At 39.8% G+C, this 23318-nt stretch overlaps 2 protein-coding genes across 5 annotated transcripts in view; one reads left to right on the top strand and one right to left on the bottom strand.

The window, feature by feature from the left end:
* Positions 1-3179: 3179 nt before the first annotated feature.
* Positions 3180-7784, bottom strand: kcng3 (potassium voltage-gated channel, subfamily G, member 3). Its single transcript, XM_039789404.1, is given in 3 exon segments — positions 3180-5136; positions 5139-5419; positions 7159-7784. Coding segments are annotated over 3 exon segments (1269 nt in total). The 3' UTR covers positions 3180-4774.
* Positions 7785-8570: 786 nt separating this feature from the next.
* Positions 8571-23318, top strand: part of mta3 (metastasis associated 1 family, member 3) — a 33593-nt gene continuing 18845 nt past the window's right edge. The window contains exons 1-5 of one of the 4 annotated variants that reach the window (XM_039788411.1): positions 8571-8874; positions 11590-11657; positions 14609-14702; positions 21386-21512; positions 22607-22670. In XM_039788411.1, the coding sequence (XP_039644345.1) occupies positions 8847-8874; positions 11590-11657; positions 14609-14702; positions 21386-21512; positions 22607-22670 (381 nt within the window). In that variant the 5' untranslated portion in view covers positions 8571-8846. The remainder of the gene's footprint in view (positions 8875-11589; positions 11658-14608; positions 14703-21385; positions 21513-22606; positions 22671-23318) is intronic. The other 3 variants (XM_039788412.1, XM_039788413.1, XR_005637842.1) reach the window with 3 other exon arrangements.

The following is a 23318-nucleotide window of genomic DNA, read 5'->3' as shown; positions in this document are numbered from 1 at the left end:
AGGCTTAATGCAAAGCAAATCATTCCGCCCAAGTACTATATTCTTCCGCCTGAGAATAGAAAGTTTGTTTACGGTTTGAAGATGGCTGTGTCTCATGTTACGTTGTTTTTTGTACACGCTGTGACTCTACAAATCACAACATGGAAAATGGAACATGTTGGCGCTATTTTGTCAGTTATTCAGAGCAGTAGGATTACTGGAACCATTCACCTGCAGGTTCTGTGATGGGCTGATGCCGCTGGAGCCGTCAGACAGCTTTACAGCACGCACGGAAATGAGAAGGGTATGTATCAACTTGTCTAACTCTGGGGGTTACGGTGAATAAGACTAAGTCCCAATAATTTGGCGTGTTCCTTTAAGTACAATTTAAAATGTTTTATTTTAGTTACAAATAAATGTTTCAATACATGTTATGCTAAAGTAAATACATTAAATAAATACATTAAATAAATACATTAAATAAATACAAAATGTTAACATATTTTGATCTTTAATTTTGCCATTGGTCTCAGTGTTCATACTGTATCAGTGTGGAAAGTCCCAAGTTCCTGATGAAGTATTCTGCCTCAGTGATTGCTGTCAGAATACCCTTATTTTAACAAAAAAACAAAACAATTTGAGCTATTTCAGCAAATAAAAGAGAAATTCAATATCCCCAGCACGGACTTCTTTAGGTATTTACAAATCCGAAATTTCGTTAAAAAGACATTTCCATCCTTCCCAAACAAACCTCCGGTTTCTCAAATAGACACACTGTTATTGCCTGAACCACAGACTAAAAGAGAGATCTCTAAGATCCACAATGACTTGACACAATTGGACTGCACAATAACACTGGACCACCTAAGAGAGGCCTGGATGGAGGATATGGGAGTGGAAATCACAGAGACTCAATGGGAAAAGGCACAATAATTTGTCCACTCTTCTTCGGTGTGCGCCACACATGGACTGATACAATTCAAAATTCTACACAGATTACATTTATCAAAGCTACGACTGTCCAAGATGTTCCCTACAGTCAACCCCCTATGTGACCGATGTGGACAAGCTCCAGCTTCTATAGCACATATGTTCTGGAACTGCCCGAGACTGTGTAATCACTGGGCTAACATCTTTCAAACTCTGTCTGAAGTTCTTAATATTCAACTTAAACCAGACCCAGTGTAGGCGTAATTTGGGGTTAAAGCAACCACAACGGTTTTGTCAAAGAATAGGCCTACAATGTGATACGTTATGTGACACTGTTGGCACGAAGGATGATTTTACTAAATTGGAAGCAGAGAAATCCACCAGCCCACCCAGCATTATTGAAAAAAGTGATGAACATGTTACAGCTGGAAAAGATTACATTTTCACTCAGAGGGATCACACACAAATTCCAGGCAATATGGCAACCGTTTATTGATTCTTTTGAGAAGATAAAATTGTACCAGCTTTTTCTTTTGTTTCATGTGGCTTCCTATAAGTTGTTTTGTTTCTATTTGTCTATTCTATTTGTAGGGGGGGAGAATGTGATTTGATATGTTGATATCCTAATTGCTTCAATAATAAAAAATAAAATGAAAAAAACAAAAAACAATTTGAGCAACCTTTAATTGAGAATAGGCATATTATCCAATATATGGATGGATATATGTAATAAAACACACTTTTCATCTACTTTTCTACATAAAAACGTACAAAACAATTGGGCTTAAATGGGTTAATATATCCACATGAATGCATCACTAATTATAATGTGAAATTGGCCATTCTGCATAATGAATACTTTTACTTTTGATACTTTAATTAAGGATTAAGTCCCACCATCTACAGTGAAAGCTACACCAAAGTAAATTCTTTACTTCTTGCTGAAAAAGCTCTTTCCTACCTGTCCTGCATAAATTAAAAATTAAAATCTCAAATCATTACTTGTTTTTTGAAGTCATATTATATAAATGTATAAACTGTTGCTGTTCTTCATTCTCATGACATGCCATGAAAACATATTCTTTGTTGTGAGCATCTTTGTCCACATGCTTTTTTCTGTCTCTCTCCCCCCCCAGGCTGAGTTGACTTGTATTCACTGCATGCTTTGTACTGTGTTACAAAAAGAGCTTTGAAAAATGTTTCAAGTCCAGAATGTCCTCGTAGACTAAATGAACGACTGGACTGTCCAGCCACCACTTTAGTCTGGGCTAAAATATCTCAACATCTATGGGATGGATTGCCATAGAATTATGTATGGTCCCCAGAGCATAAATCTTACTGACTTTTTCTTTCAGCGCCACCAGCAGATTAAAATTCATATTTAGTTTCAGACCAAATTCCTGCAAAACTACTGAAATTCCCATCAGCCTCACTTTGTGTTCAGTTCTTATCAGCAAACTTGTGTTTTATTCTAAGATGGTGACAATGGTTGACTACGGTATATATCTGCTAAACATCAGCATGTTAGCATTGTCATTGTGAGCATGCTGCTGTTAGCATTTCGATTAAAGACATTTACACATAGAGAGGGGCTGACAAAAATATTCAATTAAATGAGTAATGGTAATACAAAGGTTGACCCAACTGAACACCAATTTTGGACAGTTAACTCCCCCACCATCATCAAAACACCAACTGAGGGATAATCTATGTAAAGGAGCACTGAAGCTTTTCTGGTAACTTGTGGTGTAACACCTTACTATAACACCTTACTGTATGTTTTTTTTCCTTTAATGTGTCACCCATGTGTCTTTGAGCTGATTGAGAATACGTGAAACACAAGCCTTCAGAGCTCATTGACAGATGTGCAACATTAAAAAGTCTGAACCCTGAGAACAGAGCGACAGCAGTTTGTTATTCAGTCTGTTTACTCTTACAACAGTACGTTGTGAACTAGACTGTGGCACAATATTCACCCCAGTGTGAATCTGATTAGTGCACTGAATGTCCTTGCCAATGGGCTCAGGTGTTCCTCACAGTGAATAATATATTCCACTGCCTGCAGGATGCATAGTGTAAATAGTATGCCATGACATCAAGACTTTTGAATTATCAAGCTCCATCTGCCAAAAATGTATTATCCATTAACCACTTTTTTTCTGGCATTAATTATTTTAGTTACCGTAATTTAGAAGGTTATTTAAAGTTAGGAATCTGATAACATTTACATTTTACCATTTTGATTTGTAATAAGCAATTACACAGTCAAAGACATTTTGCTCACAAAAATTTTATTATAAAGCTCATACAATAATCACATTAATTACAAGTTCGTGGTATACTGATGAAAAGGTTTTGATTGATGATTTCAATCAGGCCTGGCCAAAAGTCACAAGCTATGCCACGTGAGCTTGAAAATTATGTATTATAGGCAAGGTGGTAAAATATTGATTACCTCTCATATTTGTGACAACTTAAAAAGCACATTGATAACAGTACAACGATAGTGAGATATGTACTGTCTACAATACTAAACTCATACAAGGCTGCAAAGTCTTTGAGGAAATAAACAATGTAGACTTTAAATTCAAGGACCGACAGATAATTAAAGGACTCCTTAATTGTTTTATTTGTGCAACAAAAGAGCATGGACTTGGTGTGTGTGTGTGTGTGTGTGTGTGTGTGTGTGTGTGTGTAAAAAGATGGCAACAGGAGGAAGAGGAGAGGAGATGCAGAGAAAGACTGTTGTGTGGGAGAGGTGTTGACTTGTTTATTTGGATCAACAAATCATATTGGGAAACCATGGACAGTGGAAACATGTCTGAATAATGACTGTCAGAACCATCATGGTAATTTATTTTTAAATTTTATTTTTATTTCAATGAATTCTGTTATGCAATCTTTCCAATAATTGCAAAAATGCTGCGTAGCAGCAAGGAGTTGTGTGCGTGGATGTGGCCTATTTGTGTGCACACAAGATCCACCACCATTATGATTGGCATTTTGGAGGATGGAGGTTGCCTTGGAGACAGAAATACAAATTGTCTTACATTCCCTCACAAATGGAGAAGCAACACATTCTCAGTATTAATTGTTTGTGCTCAGGGTTGTTCCACATTTTGTCATCTCTGTCATTGTTGTCCCAGAATCTTTTATCCTCCATTTCACATTCAATCATATCTGTCAATCCGTCATTTGTCTGCCACCTTGTAGTCCTTGATGACTTGTCTCCATATTTCATTATCACTGGCACCTCCTACACAACTAAGCCCTCGGTATACCCCTTCTGCATCCCCACTTAACACTCACTTCTTCACTTCATGTCTGTATTTCACAGGTTTAACAGAATGCATCTAGGTCACACATCAATCTTGTGTAACTTGTGCCACCTGGGTGCTATAAGACATAGTGAAAGGCTGAAAAACAAACACACACACACACACCCACACCTACAAACACACACACACACCCACACTCACACACACACACACACTGGATGCAGCCGTCTCTGCCAATGTTGTAACCATGGGAATACAGTGTAAACAGCAGCCGCTGTCAAAACTGGATTGACTGCGCCTGTGTGTGTTTAATAAATAATTATTTGTGTATTCCTATTCTTCTGTCCAAGTGATGTTGTTAAGGAGATGGGCGCAGAGCATGCCGGTTGGAGACAATAATTGGAGATCATCAACACAACAGGCTGGAACTAGACAGGCCAAATAAAAAACCAGGGTTAGCTCAGTCAGGAAACAGGGCAGGGCACAAAATGGATCACTATTTCACAATGGGATCAGCAGGTCTACTGGTTTGTTGAGTTTCTTTCTGATGTAAGCAGGGCCAAAGGTGTTTTGATATAAATGCACGTTCATTGCAGCATCTCCACTGACAGGCTGCGTGCGTACCTGGCAGAGCGGAGTTTAAGTTCTTGGTAGCACTGTACAAAACTGTGGTAAATGAATGTGATGGGAAGTGCCAAGAGAACAATGCCGCTCACTACACACATTCCCCCAAGCACCCGTCCCCCAACTGTCACAGGGTACACATCCCCGTACCCCACTGTCGTCATGGAAATGATGACCCACCAGGCGGCTGCTGGGATGCTGGCGTAATCCGGGTTCCGGGTTCCCAAGTCCAAGCCGTGCTCCAGCAGCTGGGCCAAAGCGCTGTATATTGCCATGGCAACAAAGACAAACACCATCAGCATGACCATCTCCCGGTAGCACCGCGAAGCGTCAGCCCCAATGTCTGGAGGCCCAGAAAGTGTCTGGCCAGCTTCATTAGCCAGAACACTCGCATCATCCTCAGCACACGCAGTATCACCCCAGCAACCCCGAGCCCGGCACCCGGCATCCCTGCCCGGGCCATAACCATTGTGACATAGTAGGGGGTGATGGCAATCACGTCGATGATGTTCAGCGGCCGGCGGAGGAAGTCCCACTTGCTTCTGGCCACCAGAAAGCGCATTATGCACTCTGCTGTAAACCAGCCAATACACACTGCCTCCACTATCCTATGGAGGAGAGAGGAAAGGAGAAAAATTTGCAGAACTGACTGTAAACAGGAAATGGAGGAGCTACAGAGAGATATGGATAATATGAGACGCTGTTTGACAATCAGTAAATGTGAGGAAGAAAGAAGCAAAGCAGGGGTGATATAAATTATGGGAAATAAGGACCTCTGACGCAATTCCGGGTTGACACAAGTAAACAAAGACAGGAGGATAGTAAGGACGGAAGAAAATTGCCGGGAAACTGCAGAGAGGGGGGGAGGGTGGTTTAAAAACCCTCAAAGAGAGACTTTGACATAAGCAAGCACATGATTACCCCATTGATTAGAACAGCAAAGGCAATCAAACTGAATTAGAATGAGGTGGTGCTTGTATTTGACGCAGTGAGGCCAAGCAAATACCACAGAGCCTCAGGATTAGAGCTGGGCAATATATCAATATTATATTGATATTTTGATATGAGACTAGATATCGTCTTTGATTTTGGATATCGTAATATCCTGATATGACATAAGTGTTGTCTTTTCCTGGTTTTAAAGGCTGCATTTCAGTAAAGTGATGTCATTTTCTGAACTTACCAGACTGTTGTAACTGTTCTATTATTTGTATTTACCCACTTAGTCATTATATCCAAATTACTGATGATTTTTTATCAAAAATCTCATTGCGTAAATATTTTGGGAAAGCACCAACAGTCAACACTACAATATCACTGCGTTATCGATATTGAGGTATTTGGTCAAAAATATCGTGATATTTGATTTTCTCCATATCGCCCAGCCCTACTCAGGATAACTACATCTGCACAATTAGACAAAACCAAATTATAGAGCAACTGAGGGAATTGCATCATCTACTGACATGAAACTAAATTGGAATAATGTTGACTCCCAGTATAAACTACACTTTTAGAGATTACCTAACCACTGTGAACGATCCAAAACTATGTCCAGCCAGAGTGAACATAACCCAGCCTTATATAGAAAAAAACTGCCTCAGGCTTTCGAGAGTACAGGCTGTGCAAAAATTATGTGGAAAAAGAGGTGCACTATTTCACCTTATATCCAAAAACTGAAGCCAAAATAAGAAGATATAGAAGGTGATTACTGGTTTAATTACTTTTTGTTTGCTTCCCATAATATATAATCCCTCAGTACACTTTCTACTTTCAAATCATCATCTACTGGAATATTATGTATCTGATCTGTATCTATGTTTGTCCTTCTTGTGTACTGTGCAGTGTAAACTAACCAAGCCAAAATCAATTGTGGAGGAAGGAAGAGGCACACGGAGGAAGACGAAGAAGATGTTCTATGCATTAACACTACACTTGTTGTAGATAATATGGATTGTTTATTGATTGGCTTCCTTGGGGGCTTGCTTGTCTGACATGTAAAGATCCTAATGTTTAATATACTGCCTGAAATTTGTTGTCATTGTGCTGTATTGACCTAAAAGAGGTGTCAATCCACTAAACACAAGGACAAAGTCCCTATATTTTACAAATGAGTGTTTTCTTTCATGGTTCAAATATATTGCTTCAAAGTAAATGTTGATTTTTTACACTAAAATGGTAGAAAAAAACATCATATTTAGGCTCAAAACGATGTGATATTGACTTTTACGCACCAGATTTTAGAGCACAGTCTCACTTGTATCGGCACATATTGCGCCTAAACATTTAGCAGCATCTTCACGAAGGGTACCTGTTATTCCTCTAAACTTAACTGACTATCGCCTACCTGTGCTCCTCCACAGTATTTCTCTTGGCTGTATCCCAGTCCGGCAGTGTACTAGCACACAGCATGATCATAGAAACGAGCACAAATATCACAGACACTGAAGCCAAAAGCTGCGCCAAAAGCGAAGAGTTGGGCTCCTCGAATGTCTTGCGCATCTTCTCGAGCCATTTAGCGCGACCGGTGAGCGCAGTCCGCTGCACAGGCTCGCCCGAGCTCTGGGACTCATCCCCCGACACTCCGACGTCCACTTCGGACAGAGTGTCCAGTCCGATCTCGGACATCCTGTCGTCCAGGCGTTTCTGGCAGCAGGAGTCCAGGTGCGCGCTCTCCAGTCCCCAGTAGAGCATCTCTGTGTAGAAGGACAGCTCACACACTCCGGGGACAAAGCGGAGTTTACCAGAGCGCACGTAGAGCATGATGAACACGAAAGCCTGCGCGTGGCGGTCAAAGAAAAACTCATTCCGGTCCCTGTCGTAGTCATCGCACAGTTCAAGAACCTCTTTCTCGGTTGCGCATGCATGCAGGCGGCTGACGCGTCGGAGAGGGAAATCCTTAATCACCTCGCGGGTGAAGGCGTACCGGGTTCCCCCTACGTTGAGTACGCAGATGCTCTTCCCGAACTTCATCTTGTCAACCTGTAACCCAACTAAAACGCATCTTCACAGTTCTTTGTCCCTTCCATCACAGGAGTTTGGACACTTGGGGGACAACAATCCCCTGTCCCCCAGGGCGTGGTTCGGACTGAGTGGAGCTGGACCTGTGCTAAGCTCCGTGGCTGATGGAAACTATTCCCTCTGTCCCTCACTCCTCTTCTCCCCCTGTAGCCTGTATAAAAGAGATTCTCCACCCCAGTCAGGGCGAGCCAATCCCATCAATGATGTCACATGTGCGCGCACGGACGCACGCACTGAAACAGAAACTACACGGAGACAGAACGTTATTTTACATACATTAACTCCAAAGTAGAGGCTGTTTACACAGATATAAAATATTACAAATATTGATAGGCTAAGTGAATCTTACAGTGTATGCATTTTATTTGGATTTTTATAGACATAGCCTATTTGTATGACCACTGACAAATTTAATTGTCAACGATTGCTTCACTTGAATTATTGTGCACATGACAACTCTTACATTATGTTATGAACGTTTATGACTTCTCCCAGTATCCCTTTAAGATTTTTACATAGACTAATAATATTAAGTAGCCTTGTCATATGGGTAGCCTAAGTGTTATCGTCACTTGCTAAATATAGGCTAAATTACAATTATGGTTGCATTTGGAATAAATTACGCACACATTGTTTATTTCAAATAAGTATTATTGGTAAAGGTAACAGTAGGCTACATGTGTAAGTGCGTGTGTCTGTGCCGTGCCTGCGTGTGTGTGTGTGTGTGTGCGCGCGCGCGCCCCTCTCAACGTCACCAGCCAGTGGTTTTTCGGGTTGATCTGACTTCTTTTGGCTGCCGAGAGTTCACTGTATTGTAAAGGGTACTGTGAATCCTAGAGGAGGAGGGGGGGGTTGATTAGCCAAAAATTCTCCCGCTTGGGTACACATCCGGAGTCTCGACGATTATAATTTATCGCACCCTTTACCTTTTAAGATACTGGGCTTTATTGTTTTTATTAATTTATTCTATTTCTCTTAGTTTATGGTTTACGTTAACACTCCGGGAGGGCAGAAATGGCGGCCAACATGTACCGGGTCGGAGGTATGTATGTCAATGTGGATCTTTTTTATCAAACCGAAACCCTTCCAGTTTTGCATCCCCTAGGGATTATGTGGCCTTATTCTCGTTTGTTTGCATCTAATAGTGATATGCGACTGTGCTTTACTTATAGAGATGCATTAAGTTGGAGCAGGAAGGTGAGAATTTGTAAATATTTGGGATTCAAAATGGGTCAGGCCTCGCGTCTGTCGTGGCCACAACAGCTAGCCGCGAGCTTGCTAAATGGCTAGCTTACAATGTAAATTTATTTCAATTGTCGGCACCTTTGTTGGTCTTTGGTTTTCGGATAGTTAGACCGGGGATACGGGTAACCGATACGCGGTTGGACCTCTCGGCTAGACATGTGTTTAAAAGCTTGTTAAAATGTTACCACGGGCTGTCTGAGCCTGCCTTTGTATTTGCCTCTTCTGGCATGCAGCCATTAGTACGAGTCCTTATTGAGCTAACGTTAGCACTAGCAATGGCTTCACTGATTAGCATTATTGCAGCTGTGGCGCTTTTTTTTTTACAGTATTAGAGGAATGCATCAACGATCTTGGTAATATTAGACACAATGTATTGCCACACTGTCCACCTACAGTTACAACAAGCGCAAGTAATTAGCAAATTGGCTTCCCTTGATAGCTTGTTAGCAGTGTACTGGAATTCAACATCAAATTGTCTCGATTCATGGCGTCGTTGCTTCGGGTTGGATTAAACGTTACACTTGTATTCACACGTAACCTACTTTCAATCTAGCTACATGACTACTATGATTAATTTTAAATGGAATATATGGTTAACACATAGGTCTACACATTAACATTAAGCATCTTTGCACAGGTGATATTATTGGCAACAGTGTATCACTGACTGGAGTAGCAGTGTCGTTACAACGTATCAATGTAACGTTTGTTGTCCATATGGTCACCTCAGCTGCAGTTCTGCTGCATTCACGTGCTCTTTGGAAACTGCAGCTCCTAGACCTTAAAGCTTGTTAGTGCATTGGAGTTTATGTCTTTATGAAATAATAACAAATCTGTCTTGAAACTAGTCTTTTGGAAATGTTGCCTCTTTATACATATAGTTATTCCTACTTTGTGCAACAAATGTTAGCTCAAATAGAAGAATATACGCCTACATGTTGGGACTGGAATTTATTCTGTTACAACAATATGACTCTGGGGATAACCATTTTGATTCCAGAGGTAGACAACTGTTGTATTTATATGCACTGACTTAATGTCAAACTTTGATAACTTCGACACATTTACCTCTTCACTGGCTTATGTATGTGCTTGGAGCATGGTAAGTACAATATTTCAGACAGCACTTGAATGCAGCATATAACATGGACTAAACTTTTTTAAAGTTACTGTATATTCTGATCAGGTAGAGTTTAATCTGGCTGGGTTTCTGTCTCCTCAGGCTAGGTAAAAATGTTTATGCATATTTTGTTGATGAACTGTGGAAAATCAGCAGTTATGACTTAAATATATCCCTGCCCTGAATGTACTTATCTTACAAAATCAGTCTGGTGACTGTCTCAAAGGCTGTGAAGACCTTGCAGTACACCTATAATTGCCTTGACCTGTTTAATAGGGGTGGGGGGGGAAATCAATACAGCATAGTATCGCAATATTTTCTGTGGCAATATTGTATCGATACACAAGTATCGATCTTTTATGATATACGTGTTGGTCAGTTTGTCTGCTTGACAATCCGATTTTGCAGCAATACAATTGAAGTAAGATGAACAGAGAAATGTATCTTTTTAGATAAAACAGATGTTGACAAAGTTTCGTTTTGGGGACATAATTTGAAGTTGGGGAAAAAAGGTAATGAATTGCAATATATCACTGAATATTGCAATATGTTTGAAATCGCAATAATATCATGATGTAAGTATCGTGATGATATCGTATTGTAAGGCCTCTGGTGATTCCCACCCCTACTGTTTAACTTAATCTGATATTCTTTGTGGTGTATGCTAATTACAATTACCCAGTTTATAACAATTGCTGATAGTTCAGACCTTCTTACACTCATGCTTCTAGTTTTGGCCCCACTGTAGTGGTGAACCATTAAATGATCAATGTTATATTTAAAAACAAATTAAGGACGAACATTACAGTACTGTACTCAGCCAGTTTCCAGTTCCTCTGCTTACTTTTTTTTTGTGAACTGGGAATGGGATAGTGGTTGCATGTGTAGATGTAAGTTCACTCCCTGGTCACTTTTCTAGGTACACCTATATAATTGAATGCAATCCAATACAACAGATCTGCCACGAATTCTACATTTAGGAGGATTATAATGGTAAACTTGGTAACACTTTCAGAGATTGGTGAAATTAATGTATCCCCCCCCCCCCTCAAAAATCTCATTCTGTAAATATTTTGTGAAAGCACCAATAGTCAACCCTACAATATCGTTGCGTTATCGATATTGAGGTATTTGGTAAAAAATATCGTGATATTTGATTTTCTCCATATCGCCCAGCACTACTTAGTGGTAAACACAGTTAAATGAATATCTCTTTGACAGTGTCAGTCAAACATGAACATAATTATCTTTGTAAATGTGAGCTGTTGTATTGGATTACATAAAATTTTTCAGGTGCACGTGATAAAGTGACCACTGTGTATTATTTTTTACTTGGTCTCACAGGCGAATCTATCGTACAAAGAAGTGATCAGTGTGGGTTTTCTGTTGCAGATTATGTATTCTTTGAGAACTCCTCCAGTAACCCTTACCTGATCCGGCGGATAGAAGAACTCAACAAGGTACTGAAGTGTTTGTGTGTCACTTTTGTGTGTGTTTATGCTGTTTTTTGCCTGAGGGTGAATAGCTAGGATTCCTCCCTGTTCCTATCCCCACCCCCTACTTTTGTGTGTCTGTGTGTCTGTCTGTATGTATGTCTGTCTGTCTGTGGCTGTTGGAATGAATTCCAAAAGTCAAATATAATTTGAATAGTTTAAAAAAATCAATACTAACAGGATACTGAAAATACTATTCAAATGTTTATTTTTTTCAAATGTGTTGGCAAATCTCGTCCTTCTCACCTTGGTCTACCTAATTTTTGAAATCCCTCTAGTGGACAGAACGTATAACAACAACCACATGCTTATAGTGGCATTGGCAATGCATAAAGGCCAATTTATGCTTCTGCGTTAAATCAATGGCGTAGGTACGTACCTACGTACCTACGTACGTGGAGATACGGACCCTACACCGTAGCCTGACGTGCACCTGTAACAATGTAACTACACGTCGCGGCGATGCAGACCTCAACTACTGTGACTGGTCCGCTTGGCTGTGGCTTGGTAGCGTTGCATTTCCCCCTACTCATTTCCTGGTTCTTCTCCATAAACAACATGAAATCAAGGCGAGGGTGAACTTTTCCTGCTACAGCTTTCCGTGAGAAAGCACAGGGGAGACACTTTGTTTCTCCCACTATGCCTCTAGAATCGGTTCTCTCTCCGAAGTTAATCACGTCACTCTCTCATTCGCTCTACCACAGACTCCCCACGCACACACACATGCCGCCCTGCTATTCTCTTAAAGAGATCAACGCAGACACCAACGCACAAGTATAAACTTCAGTCCACTTACGTAGGCTACGGTGAAAGCGCTGCGTAGAGCCTCCACAGAAGCATAAATCCCGCTTAAGCCTGAGAAGTGTAGTAAATATTAATATTAGGTTGCATTAAATATTTGAATATAATTTCAATATTAAAAATAATAAGTAATACAATTTGAATGATATTATAGAAGAAGATTGACAGCTCTAGTGTGCGTGCATTCAGTAACTAGAAGTGTTAGTAATTTGATCAGTCTCCTAACTGCTGTTGATATCCCAGGACACACCTGTGGGAGTGTATGTGTATAGGGTTGGGTACCGTTTGGATTTTTACGATTCCGATGCCGAACCGGTACTTTCAAAACGATTCCGATTCCTAAACCGATTCTTGAAAAACTGAAAAATGACATAAAAGAAAGGCTTTTTATGGAGTTTTTTTTTTAATTGAAAATTATTTAAAGTTAACAATATATTAACATTTTAAATTACTTAAATATATAATAAGTAAACCTAAGTCACCTAACACACAACTACAATAATTTAACAAATAACAGTTACACTATTAACAAGTAACAACAAAATAAATGTTGAGTTGGTATGCCAACCAGCTTCAAACTTTAGCCGTTCTTTTGCAGAAAAATGACCATATTTGCCTTCTCTGGCAAGATACTACACCTCTCCTGACTTATGGCATGTAGGCCTACTGCATAGGAGAAAACTCTCTCAGATGGTGTCCAAGAGGTCTGTACACACCCAGGTATGAGTTTGAAAGGGCAGCCTCCCCCACCACCAGGCTACAGGGTCTTGTCTTGAACGATAGACCAGCAGAGTAAGTGTAATGTTTACTAGCGATCACGTGCAGTCAGTGAATGGTTAATATGCTTTCACGTCCGTTTTGGTGATCCCAGAAGGAAAATATGCCATTTTAAAAGTAGCCTACATATACGGTAGCTAGCTAACGGTAGACTACAGAGAAAGTGTGATATTTTTACGTCCGTTTCCGTGAGCGCAAAACAAAAGCCGTCTATCAGCAGGGATTGTAGAGTGCATGTCGGGGATTACCACGGACGCGCTTCGACCCGTGCCGCGTAACGCGTCTCACTCGGCAGAAAAGGAAAAAAATAAATAAAAAATGAGTCTGCCGCTGTCCGGAGCGACAGAGGGAAAATATTTCAGTCGGAACCGAAATTCGTGTTCTAATCCGGTCTGAATACTACAGTTTGCGTAGGAACCGGTACCATAGTGGAACCGGGTTTCGGTACCCAACCCTATATGTGTAGATGGGGGAGGTTATTGTAATAGACAGCTTATACCAGCTTTGAAAAGCAACATGGTCTGACGTTGGTTTTCTGCCAATGGTTGATCATTTGTAGAATTTCCTGTTTTAACTTATTACCTAGATGTCTGTCACCTGTCAGTTAAGAACAGACGAAAGCTAACTTTTGTTTTATTACTACACAAGCCTCTTTAACAGGCATGTCAGAAAAGCTTTTCCTGTGTTGCATGAGCACCAAGATACACCGATAAACGCATGCCAGTATCAGATAATGCGGATGGGAAGATGTCAGACTGGTCAGTATCAGTCTGAGAAAAACATATTGAGGCTGAACATTAGTACAGTGATAAATGAGTGGGCAAAATTATAGGAACACCCTGCAACATGATGCAATGTAACACAGTTACAGAGAATGGTTAATTCAACTTGATTTCTGAGATTTTACATTTTTGTGGCCATAGCTTTTGGTGGTGGGGCATGTATTGCAATATATTATGAGGTGTTCCTGTTATTTTGTCCATATTCTTCAGGTGAACACTCATTAAATACATCTGCTCTTACCTACAACCTTCCTAGAAAAGCAGCAGAAGTTGGAAGCAGTTTTCTCAAACCTCATACCACCACATCCTTTTCCTCTCTATCATTCACATAATTTAATATTGGCTGAGACTTTGAGCCTGTCAGCCTAATTATCCAGCGAGACAATCATTCAATCATCTGATACAAAGTGCTGTCGCTGCCCTGGTCAGCCTGTCATATCAGCATAGCTTGACGAGTACACAAAGTAGCCAGGTCTCTTGGGGAAAGTAGAGGTTTGTGCAGGGAGGTGTTGCTACTGCTTTCAGTCAACCTGGATCTCTCTACTCTCTCTGTTTCAGACGGCCAGTGGGAACGTGGAGGCCAAGGTGGTTTGTTTCTACAGAAGACGAGACATCTCCCACAGCCTCATCCAGCTTGCAGACAAACATGCAAGTGAGTAGTAACTCCTGTCACACAATAAAGCCCCTTTCACACATGCACTGCAACCCTGAAATTACATTACCCAAAGGCGCTGTATGTGAGAAGGCTAATGTTCGAACGAAAATTAAACAGACTTTACCCTGCCAGCTCCCTAATACATTGTCTGTATAATGTCCGATTGAGCCCATGTGTGAATAAAGCAGGTAATTGTCCAGAGAATTCGCAGCCAGTGAGTGGGCATGTTGATGATGTTTCTCTCATGCAGCTGGCGCGAAACCGGAAGAAAACAAACATCTGTGGGTAAAGAAGAAGGGTGATTTACACAAAGACTCCCAACGAAAATGTCTAACTGAAGAGACAACAAGTTTAGGCAATCCCCAGACAAACCCAATGAACGACAAGAGACTTGTTTATGACTATGCTATATGACTGCGGTGTAATCTGCGTCACGTCCTGCCCCCTTAACGCTTTGTCCAGTCATGTCTGGCACACATAATCTCCTATTGTGTGCTACGTGTGTAAAAGGCCAATTTCGGACATTGTCTGACATTGTCTGGAGCTCATATGAAGAAAACGGCTCTTTTTCCCCCCCCAGGTGTTACATGTGAATGAAAATTCCTTTCAAGCGATTCAGTTTTGTAAGAGACAATACAATTTCTTCAGAATCTGTATATTAATATACATCAAACTCAAATGTAGAGCTGAAATTATTAGTCGATTAGTTAGTTGATCAACAGATAATTAGTTGGCAACCATTTGGATCATCAAATTTTTCTTTCAAGTCTTTTTATGCAAAAATGCTACATTTGCTGGTTTTAACTTCAGAAATGTGAAGCTATTCTGTGTTTTCTCTGTTTTGTCATTGTAAATAGAATATCTTTGGTTCAATTGAGAAAATATTTAGCAGATTTATCGGTAACGTATATTCATTAGGGCCATCAAAGTTAATGCGATAATGTAACGCAGATTCCTTTTAACGGCACAAATTTTTGGGCGCGCGATTACCGCAAAAGCTTTTTGTGTGGGCCTCGGGCTGCTCCATAGTTTAGGAAATCGGGAAGAAATGCAATATTTATATTTTTGGATGGCTAGCAGTAACAAACCTCCTTGAGCAGAAATGGATAAAGAAAAGGGTCTTTTGAATGGAAAGTTCAGTTCCAAAGCCCTTCCAGATGGTTCTCTTGACAAGACTAAAGTTATTATCTTGTACTGTCGATATGAATTGAGTTACCACCGTAGTACGTTGAGTCTCAAATACCACTTGCTGACCAAGCATTGTAATACAATGCACAAGGCCCATTGTTTTTGTTTTGAGCTGCTTAAAAAAGGTTCAGTTCACCTTTACAAGTGGGACACTACATTGTCTTAGTATTACCAAGTAATGTTACAATCAGGTCAATATGACCATCCGTTGTTGGTCGATGGGCTTGAATTGGCCATATTATGCTTCAGCATATTTTTTGAGCATACGGTACATTTGAGGTTATTCTGGAGAATATTATAGACAGTATTTGTCATTGTTTTGGATTGTTGCAATAAAAATAAACGTTGCAAAAAGCAAGCATGTTTGTCCACTCACATGTTGATAAGAGCATTCAAAATTTGAAAAGTATCCCTTTTTTAAAGTACATTCAGAACAGATAAAAAATGTGCGATTAATTTGCAATTAATCGCGAGTTAACTATGGATAATCATGTGATTAATCACAATTAAATTTTTTAATTGATAGCCCCAATATTCGTTAAATAATTGTTAATTGCAGCCTTACACAAATGTATTTACAAATTTGAGAATCTGGGAATTTGGTATGTTTTCTTGATAATTACGCAGACATTACGCAGCAGTCTGAAACGGTATGGTTTTCATTTGCATTTTCAGCCAACCTCGGTGAGGGAAAATGTCATTATGGGCTTTCTGCTGAATGTCAGTTTTCCACTTAGCACATCCTGTGCGCATAGTAACATTAACTGTCAATATGATTATTATTTTTCAGGCGTGCAACCATTTAGTCACATGAACAGGCGCTATATATATATATACACATACATACATACATACACATACATACATACATACATACATACATACAGTACAGGCCAAAAGTTTGGACACACCTTCTCATTCAATGCGTTTCCTTTTTTATTTTCATGACTATTTACATTGTAGATTCTCACTGAAGGCATCAAAACTATGAATGAACACATATGGAATTATGTACTTAGCAAAAAAAGTGTGAAATAACTGAAAACATGTCTTATATTTTAGATTCTTCAAAGTAGCCACCCTTTGCTTTTTTATTAATAATGGAAAATATTCCACTAATTAACCGTGACAAAGCACACCTGTGAAGTGAAAACCATTTCAGGTGACTACCTCATGAAGCTCATTGAGAGAACACCAAGGGTTTGCAGCGCTATCCAAAAAAGCAAAGGGTGGCTACTTTGAGATATCTAAAATATAAGACATGTTTACAGTTATTTCACACTTTTTTGTTAAGTACATAATTCCATATGTGTTCATTCATAGTTTTGATGCCTTCAGTGAGAATCTACAATGTAAATAGTCATGAAAAATAATAAAATGAATGTGAGGTGTGTTCAACTGCTGTATGTGTGTGTGTGTGTGTGTGTGTGTGTGTGTATATATATATATGTATGTATGTATGTATGTATATATTATGTATATGTATGTATGTATGTATGTTGTATATATGTATTATGTATGTGTATATATATATATATATATATATATATTATGTATGTGTGTGTATATATGTATGTATGTGTATATATATATATATGTATATATGTATGTGTGTATATATATGTATATATGTGTGTGTATATATATGTATATATGTATATGTGTTTTGTGTATTGTGTGTGTGTATGTGTGTGTGTGTATGTATGTGTATATATATATATGTATATATATGTGTGTGTATATGTATATATATATATGTATGTATGTATGTATGTATGTATGTATGTATGTATGTGTGTATATATGTGTGTGTGTGTGTGTATATGTGTGTGTATATATATATATGTGTATATGTGTGTGTGTGTGTGTGTGTGTGTGTGTGTGTGTGTGTGTGTGTGTGTGTGTGTGTGTGTGTGTGTGTGTGTGTGTGTGTGTGTGTGTGTGTGTGTGTAAAAACTCCCCTCTGCCAAAGCAATTTCACATCTTCGAGGAGGAAGACTGAGCTGATTGAGTTAGCAGCAGGAGACCCAGTGAAGAATGGTTTATAAAGTTTACTTGATTGAGAATCAATACTGATAGGAAAGACAGGAATGTCTTGCGTGGCTAAATACTATTCTCTCTGTGTGATCAAACTGTTTGTGGATAACCAGTTTTACTCATTTGGCTTGACTCTTTAAACGTAAGCAACCCTATAAAAATATAAATCATAGAGTTTGCAGGGACATATGCACTCATCGCAGCACCGTGCCAATTTCACAAGCTTTAACAATAAGATTTAGCACTGCCTACCACTTACCACTGTAAAAAACAAAAACAATAAAAAAAAAACAACAAGTATGGCTTGGATTAGTTTAGGAGGAAAACAAAAGGACAGGCACAATCTGATTTACAGAAATAAAGCACAATGTGCAGATTTGTAGGAGTCAAAGCTGACATGTCTGCACTTATAACCAAACTACAAAATCAAACTAGAAAGAGCACAGACCTCTGCCAAGGCATCTCACAATGTTAATGCAGTGTGAATTTTCCCAGTCGGGAACACATTTTTCCGATTTACTTCGACACCATTTGAATGCAGCACAAATAACCTATCTGACCATGTTAACAAAAGTGAAAATAATTAGTTTTTTTTAGATCAACTCCAAAATGTATTGGGCTCTTCCTTGGCCCATGCAACACTCTTCCATCAAGTGTCATGAAAATCGAGCCAGTAATTGTTTTGTAATCCTGCTGACAGACAAACAAACAAACTGACAAAACAAAATATAATCTTGGTGGAGGTTACGATCTACAAGTTAAAGGAGAATTCTGGCCAATTTTTAAGTTAATCTTGATCGCTATAAATATGAGAGTACAGTCGATAGAAAAAAATACGAGCCAAATTGTTGCGGTCAAAACAGCTTCCACTCAGCTAAAACGGCAGTTGTTGGGGCAAGTTTTAGAGTGCCTTTGTGCCTCTTAACAGACACAAAATGCAATTAAAATGTCAACATAAACAGGGCCCTTACAGTGCCTTGCGAAAGTATTCGGCCCCCTTGAACGTTTCGACCTTTTGCCACATTTCAGGCCTCAAACATAAAGATATAAAACTGTAATTTTTTGTGAAGAATCAACAACAAGTGGGTCCCAATTATGAAGTGGAACGAAATTCATTGGCTATTTCAAACTTTTTTAACAAATAAAAAACTGAAAAAGTGGGCGTGCAAAATTATTCAGCCCCTTTACTTTCAGTGCAGCAAACTCTCTCCAGAAGTTCAGTGAGGATCTCTGAATGATCCAATGTTGACCTAAATGACTAATGATGATAAATAGAATCCAGCTGTGTGTAATCAAGTCTCCGTATAAATGCACCTGCTCTGTGATAGTCTCAGAGGTCCGTGTAAACGCGCAGAGAGCATCATGAAGAACAAGGAACACACCAGGCAGGTCCGAGATACTGTTGCGGGAGAAGTTTAAAGCCGGATTTGGATACAAAAGATTTCCCAAGCTTTAAACATCCCAAGGAGCACTGTGCAAGCGATAATATTGAAATGGAAGGAGTATCAGACCACTACAAGCGAAGACCCGGCCGTCCCTCTAAACTTTCAGCTCATACAATGAGAAGACTGATCAGAGATGCAGCCAAGAGGCCCATGATCACTCTGGATGAACTGCAGAGATTTACAGCTGAGGTGGGAGACTCTGTCCATAGGACAACAATCGTCGGTAATACTGCACAAATCTGGCCTTTATGGAAGAGTGGCAAGAAGAAAGCCATTTCTTAAAGATATCCATAAAAAGTGTCGTTTAAAGTTTGCCAAAAGCCACCTGGGAGACACACCAAACATGTGGAAGAAGGTGCTGTGGTCAGATGAAACCAAAATCGAACTTTTTGGCAACAATGCAAAACGTTATGTTTGGGGCGAAAAGCAACACAGCTCATCACCCTGAACACACCATCCCCACTGTCAAACATGGTGGTGGCAGCATCATGGTTTGGGCCTGCTTTTCTTCAGCAGGGACAGGGAAGATGGTTAAAATTGATGGGAAGATGGATGGAGCCAAATACAGGACCATTCTGGAAGAAAACCTGATGGAGTCTGCAAAAGACCTGAGACTGGGACGGAGATTTGTCTTCCAACAAGACAATGATCCAAAACATAAAGCAAAATCTACAATGGAATGGTTCACAAATAAACATATCCAGGTGTTAGAATGGCCAAGTCAAAGTCCAGACCTGAATCCAATCGAGAATCTGTGGAAAGAACTGAAAACTGCTGTTCACAAACGCTCTCCATCCAACCTCACTGAGCTCGAGCTGTTTTGCTAGGAGGAATGGGCAAAAATGTCAGTCTCTCGATGTGCAAAACTGATAGAGACATACCCCGCTACTTAACGTACAGCTGTAATCGCAGCAAAAGGTGGCGCTACAAAGTATTAACTTAAGGGGGCTGAATAATTTTGCACGCCCAATATTTCAATTTTTTATTTGTTTAAAAGGTTTGAAATATCCAATAAATGTCGTTCCACTTCATGATTGTGTCCCACTTGTTGTTGATTCTTCACAAAAAATTACAGTTTTATATCTTTATGTTTCAGGCCTGAAATGTGGCAAAAGGTCGAAAAGTTCAAGGGGGCCGAATACTTTCGCAAGGCACTGTACGTGACAACAAGATGCGTTTTCAACTCCGACATTGTTTAAATTCACCTACCCTGTCTCTATCCTGCCGGTAGCTAGCTCGCCCTGCTAGCTGCCGTCCGTGATAAGTGTTTTCAGCCAGGCTTATTCTGTGATAATCATCACGCAACAGTTCCGTGTTCTACATTTCTTAGAATACAGATATAGATACCTAGAAAGAGAGCAGATCAGAAAACAGTGAGGCTATGTCCACTTCACGCAACAATTATCCACGTATGCAGAGGTGGAAATGGGGAATCTGGGGTTCTGTAGGATTTTCTAACGATGTGAATCAGTACTAGTGTCAATACTAGAGAGTGAAAACTACTGGTGTTATAATAGATCTCTGTTTATTTAAGTATATGCCTGCACCATGCAACACTGACTTAAATGTCTTTCTGCTGCATGTCATGTGCTGACTCGGCTGGAGCTAATCCAGTATTTATGGGCGAACGTTGTTCTTAAAATTAAATTTCTGGTAGTGGTCCTGAGCATAATAGCTTGGGCGTTGTTAATGGATGGCGGCAATAGTTGGTGATTGCAAAGCCCTCAAGAGCCATTTTACCAGGCTATTGTATTAGATCTGAGGATAGCACAGTTCTAACAAATATCATTAAGTGGTGTTTTATGAATCCTTGGAGATAAATGGATGAATTTGTCTGAAACCATTTGTGACTTTGATGATGTGTTGGTCTGTTATCTGTCACGGGTAAGCCACTGTCATGTTTCTTGTGTCATTTTTCTTCAAATTGCCTCTGATACATGGATTTTTAACATCAGTGCCTCTTCTAATATGTTTGCTGGTGTCATTTTCTCTCATGTGTGCCTTTTGCAGAGGAGTTGGAAGAAGAGAAGGAGAGCCCGACAGAGACAGACCTAACAGAAAAACAGAAACACCAGCTTCGCCACAGAGAGCTCTTCCTCTCCCGGCAGTATGAGAGTCTACCTGCGACACACATCAGGTACTGTACAAAGACACACAAACACACACACACACCAGTCATGGAAATTTTAATTTGCTCAACCTACCAGCCACAGTGGCGGGTAAATAAAAGTAGTACTTGCAGACCACGAGCTTGCGGAGCTCTGCAAACGGGCTGCCCGAGCAGGTGGCTGTGTTGCGGGGCACCGCGAGACAGCCATCCCGCCTCCTCCTGTGTGAACTCTGCGTAAGCCATGGCTGACTCTCCAATGGTTTTAGTCATCTAGACACACGCTGCTCTTTTATCAGTCAACCTGAGGTAGATGCTAGAATGTAGTCACAGAACGAGTCTCAACCAAGCATAAGCAAGGTGGGTGGGGCCAGGCCAGATCCAGAATTCCAGAAAGGTTGGATGTGCTACCAGCCCCTTTTCAGACCTTGTTAAACAAAAATTTTGGCCATAACAGAGTAGTTTACATACTTTAAAAAGTGTCTGGAGTGGGACTTTAACCTGGAATGCCACTGCCCAGTGTGATAGTTTATCTTCTTTTTGGTGTTACTCCTGTTCTAGTATGATCTGATAAAGTACATGGTGAAAGCTGAACCAGTGAAAGATCAGAATGGGAGTGGGGATGAGGATGGGTGGAGGAATGTTTTTGTTTTTTGTTTAATCTGCCCAACTCATTAAATGTAACTTCTGAGAGAGAGAAGGAGAGGATGTTATTATTTTTCCTTAAGACTTTACCTTATGAAATAAACATGCTTGATTATTGTAGATCTTGTTTTATTATTTTTCACATGCAGTTAAACACTTGCCAGTTAAAAACAAGAAAGTGGCTGGTAAAATAGGTGAGTGGCTGGTAGATTTGGGAATCGACCAGCTACAGTGAACAAAAAAGTTAATTTCCATCCCACACACACACACACACACACACACACACACACACACACACACACACACACACACACACACACACACACACACACACACACACACACACACACACCAACCATCTGCAGGCACTGCCCATGGATAGTCACTCATCCAGCCATGAACAGACAAATTGAGTGTTGCTCACTTCCTGTGTCTGTGTGTTACATGGTGCGTGTTCCCTCTCTCTCTCTCCCTATTAGGGGAAAGTGCAGTGTCGCATTATTGAACGAGACTGAAGCTGTTCTTTCATACCTTGACAAAGAGGTGAGCCAGAGAACAGAAAACTTGTCATCTCTTACTGGTTTTTGCTAGTTTCATAGCAGGTCTAGTCATACTTTTTTCGAAGGTCTATGGCTGCAGCTAACAATTACTTTCATTGTCAGTCAGCTGATTGTTTTCTTGATTTATCCTTTAGTCCATAGAATGTAAGAAAATAGGGAATTTTTTTAACACCCAAGATGATTATGATGTCAGATTACTCGTTTGGTCCAACAAACCCCTCAAGACTAAAACTATTACATTTATTATAACATAATGCAAAGAAATAAGCAAATCCTCAAATATTTTAGATGCTAGAAGTAAAGTATATTAGGACTATTCGGTTATTAACATAGTTGCATATTGTTTTCTGTCGATTGGCTAATTGTTAATTTGTTTCAGCTCTAGAAAGGCAAATTTTTCAGTTGCAGCATTTATCTTCATTTAACACTAAAACTTCACATTTTTGGCCTATTACTGTTTTTGCAGAGATTACAGTAAAGATTATTGTTTTACACAACAGCTGTGATTTACAGGTTTACCTGCAGAATTTCGTGCAGCTCTTTCATCAGCATTTCACACTGGGAGTCAAGTTTAAGGTTCAAATTTAGAATAGAGAAGTTTGACATTAGAACCTTTGTAAAACCCCTGTAG

Source organism: Perca fluviatilis, chromosome 21, assembly GCF_010015445.1.
Source record: "Perca fluviatilis chromosome 21, GENO_Pfluv_1.0, whole genome shotgun sequence".
In the NCBI taxonomy this organism is placed as follows: Eukaryota; Metazoa; Chordata; class Actinopteri; order Perciformes; family Percidae; genus Perca; species Perca fluviatilis.
Note: the sequence above shows the minus strand (reverse complement) of the source record. Positions and strands in the feature narration are given on the sequence as shown.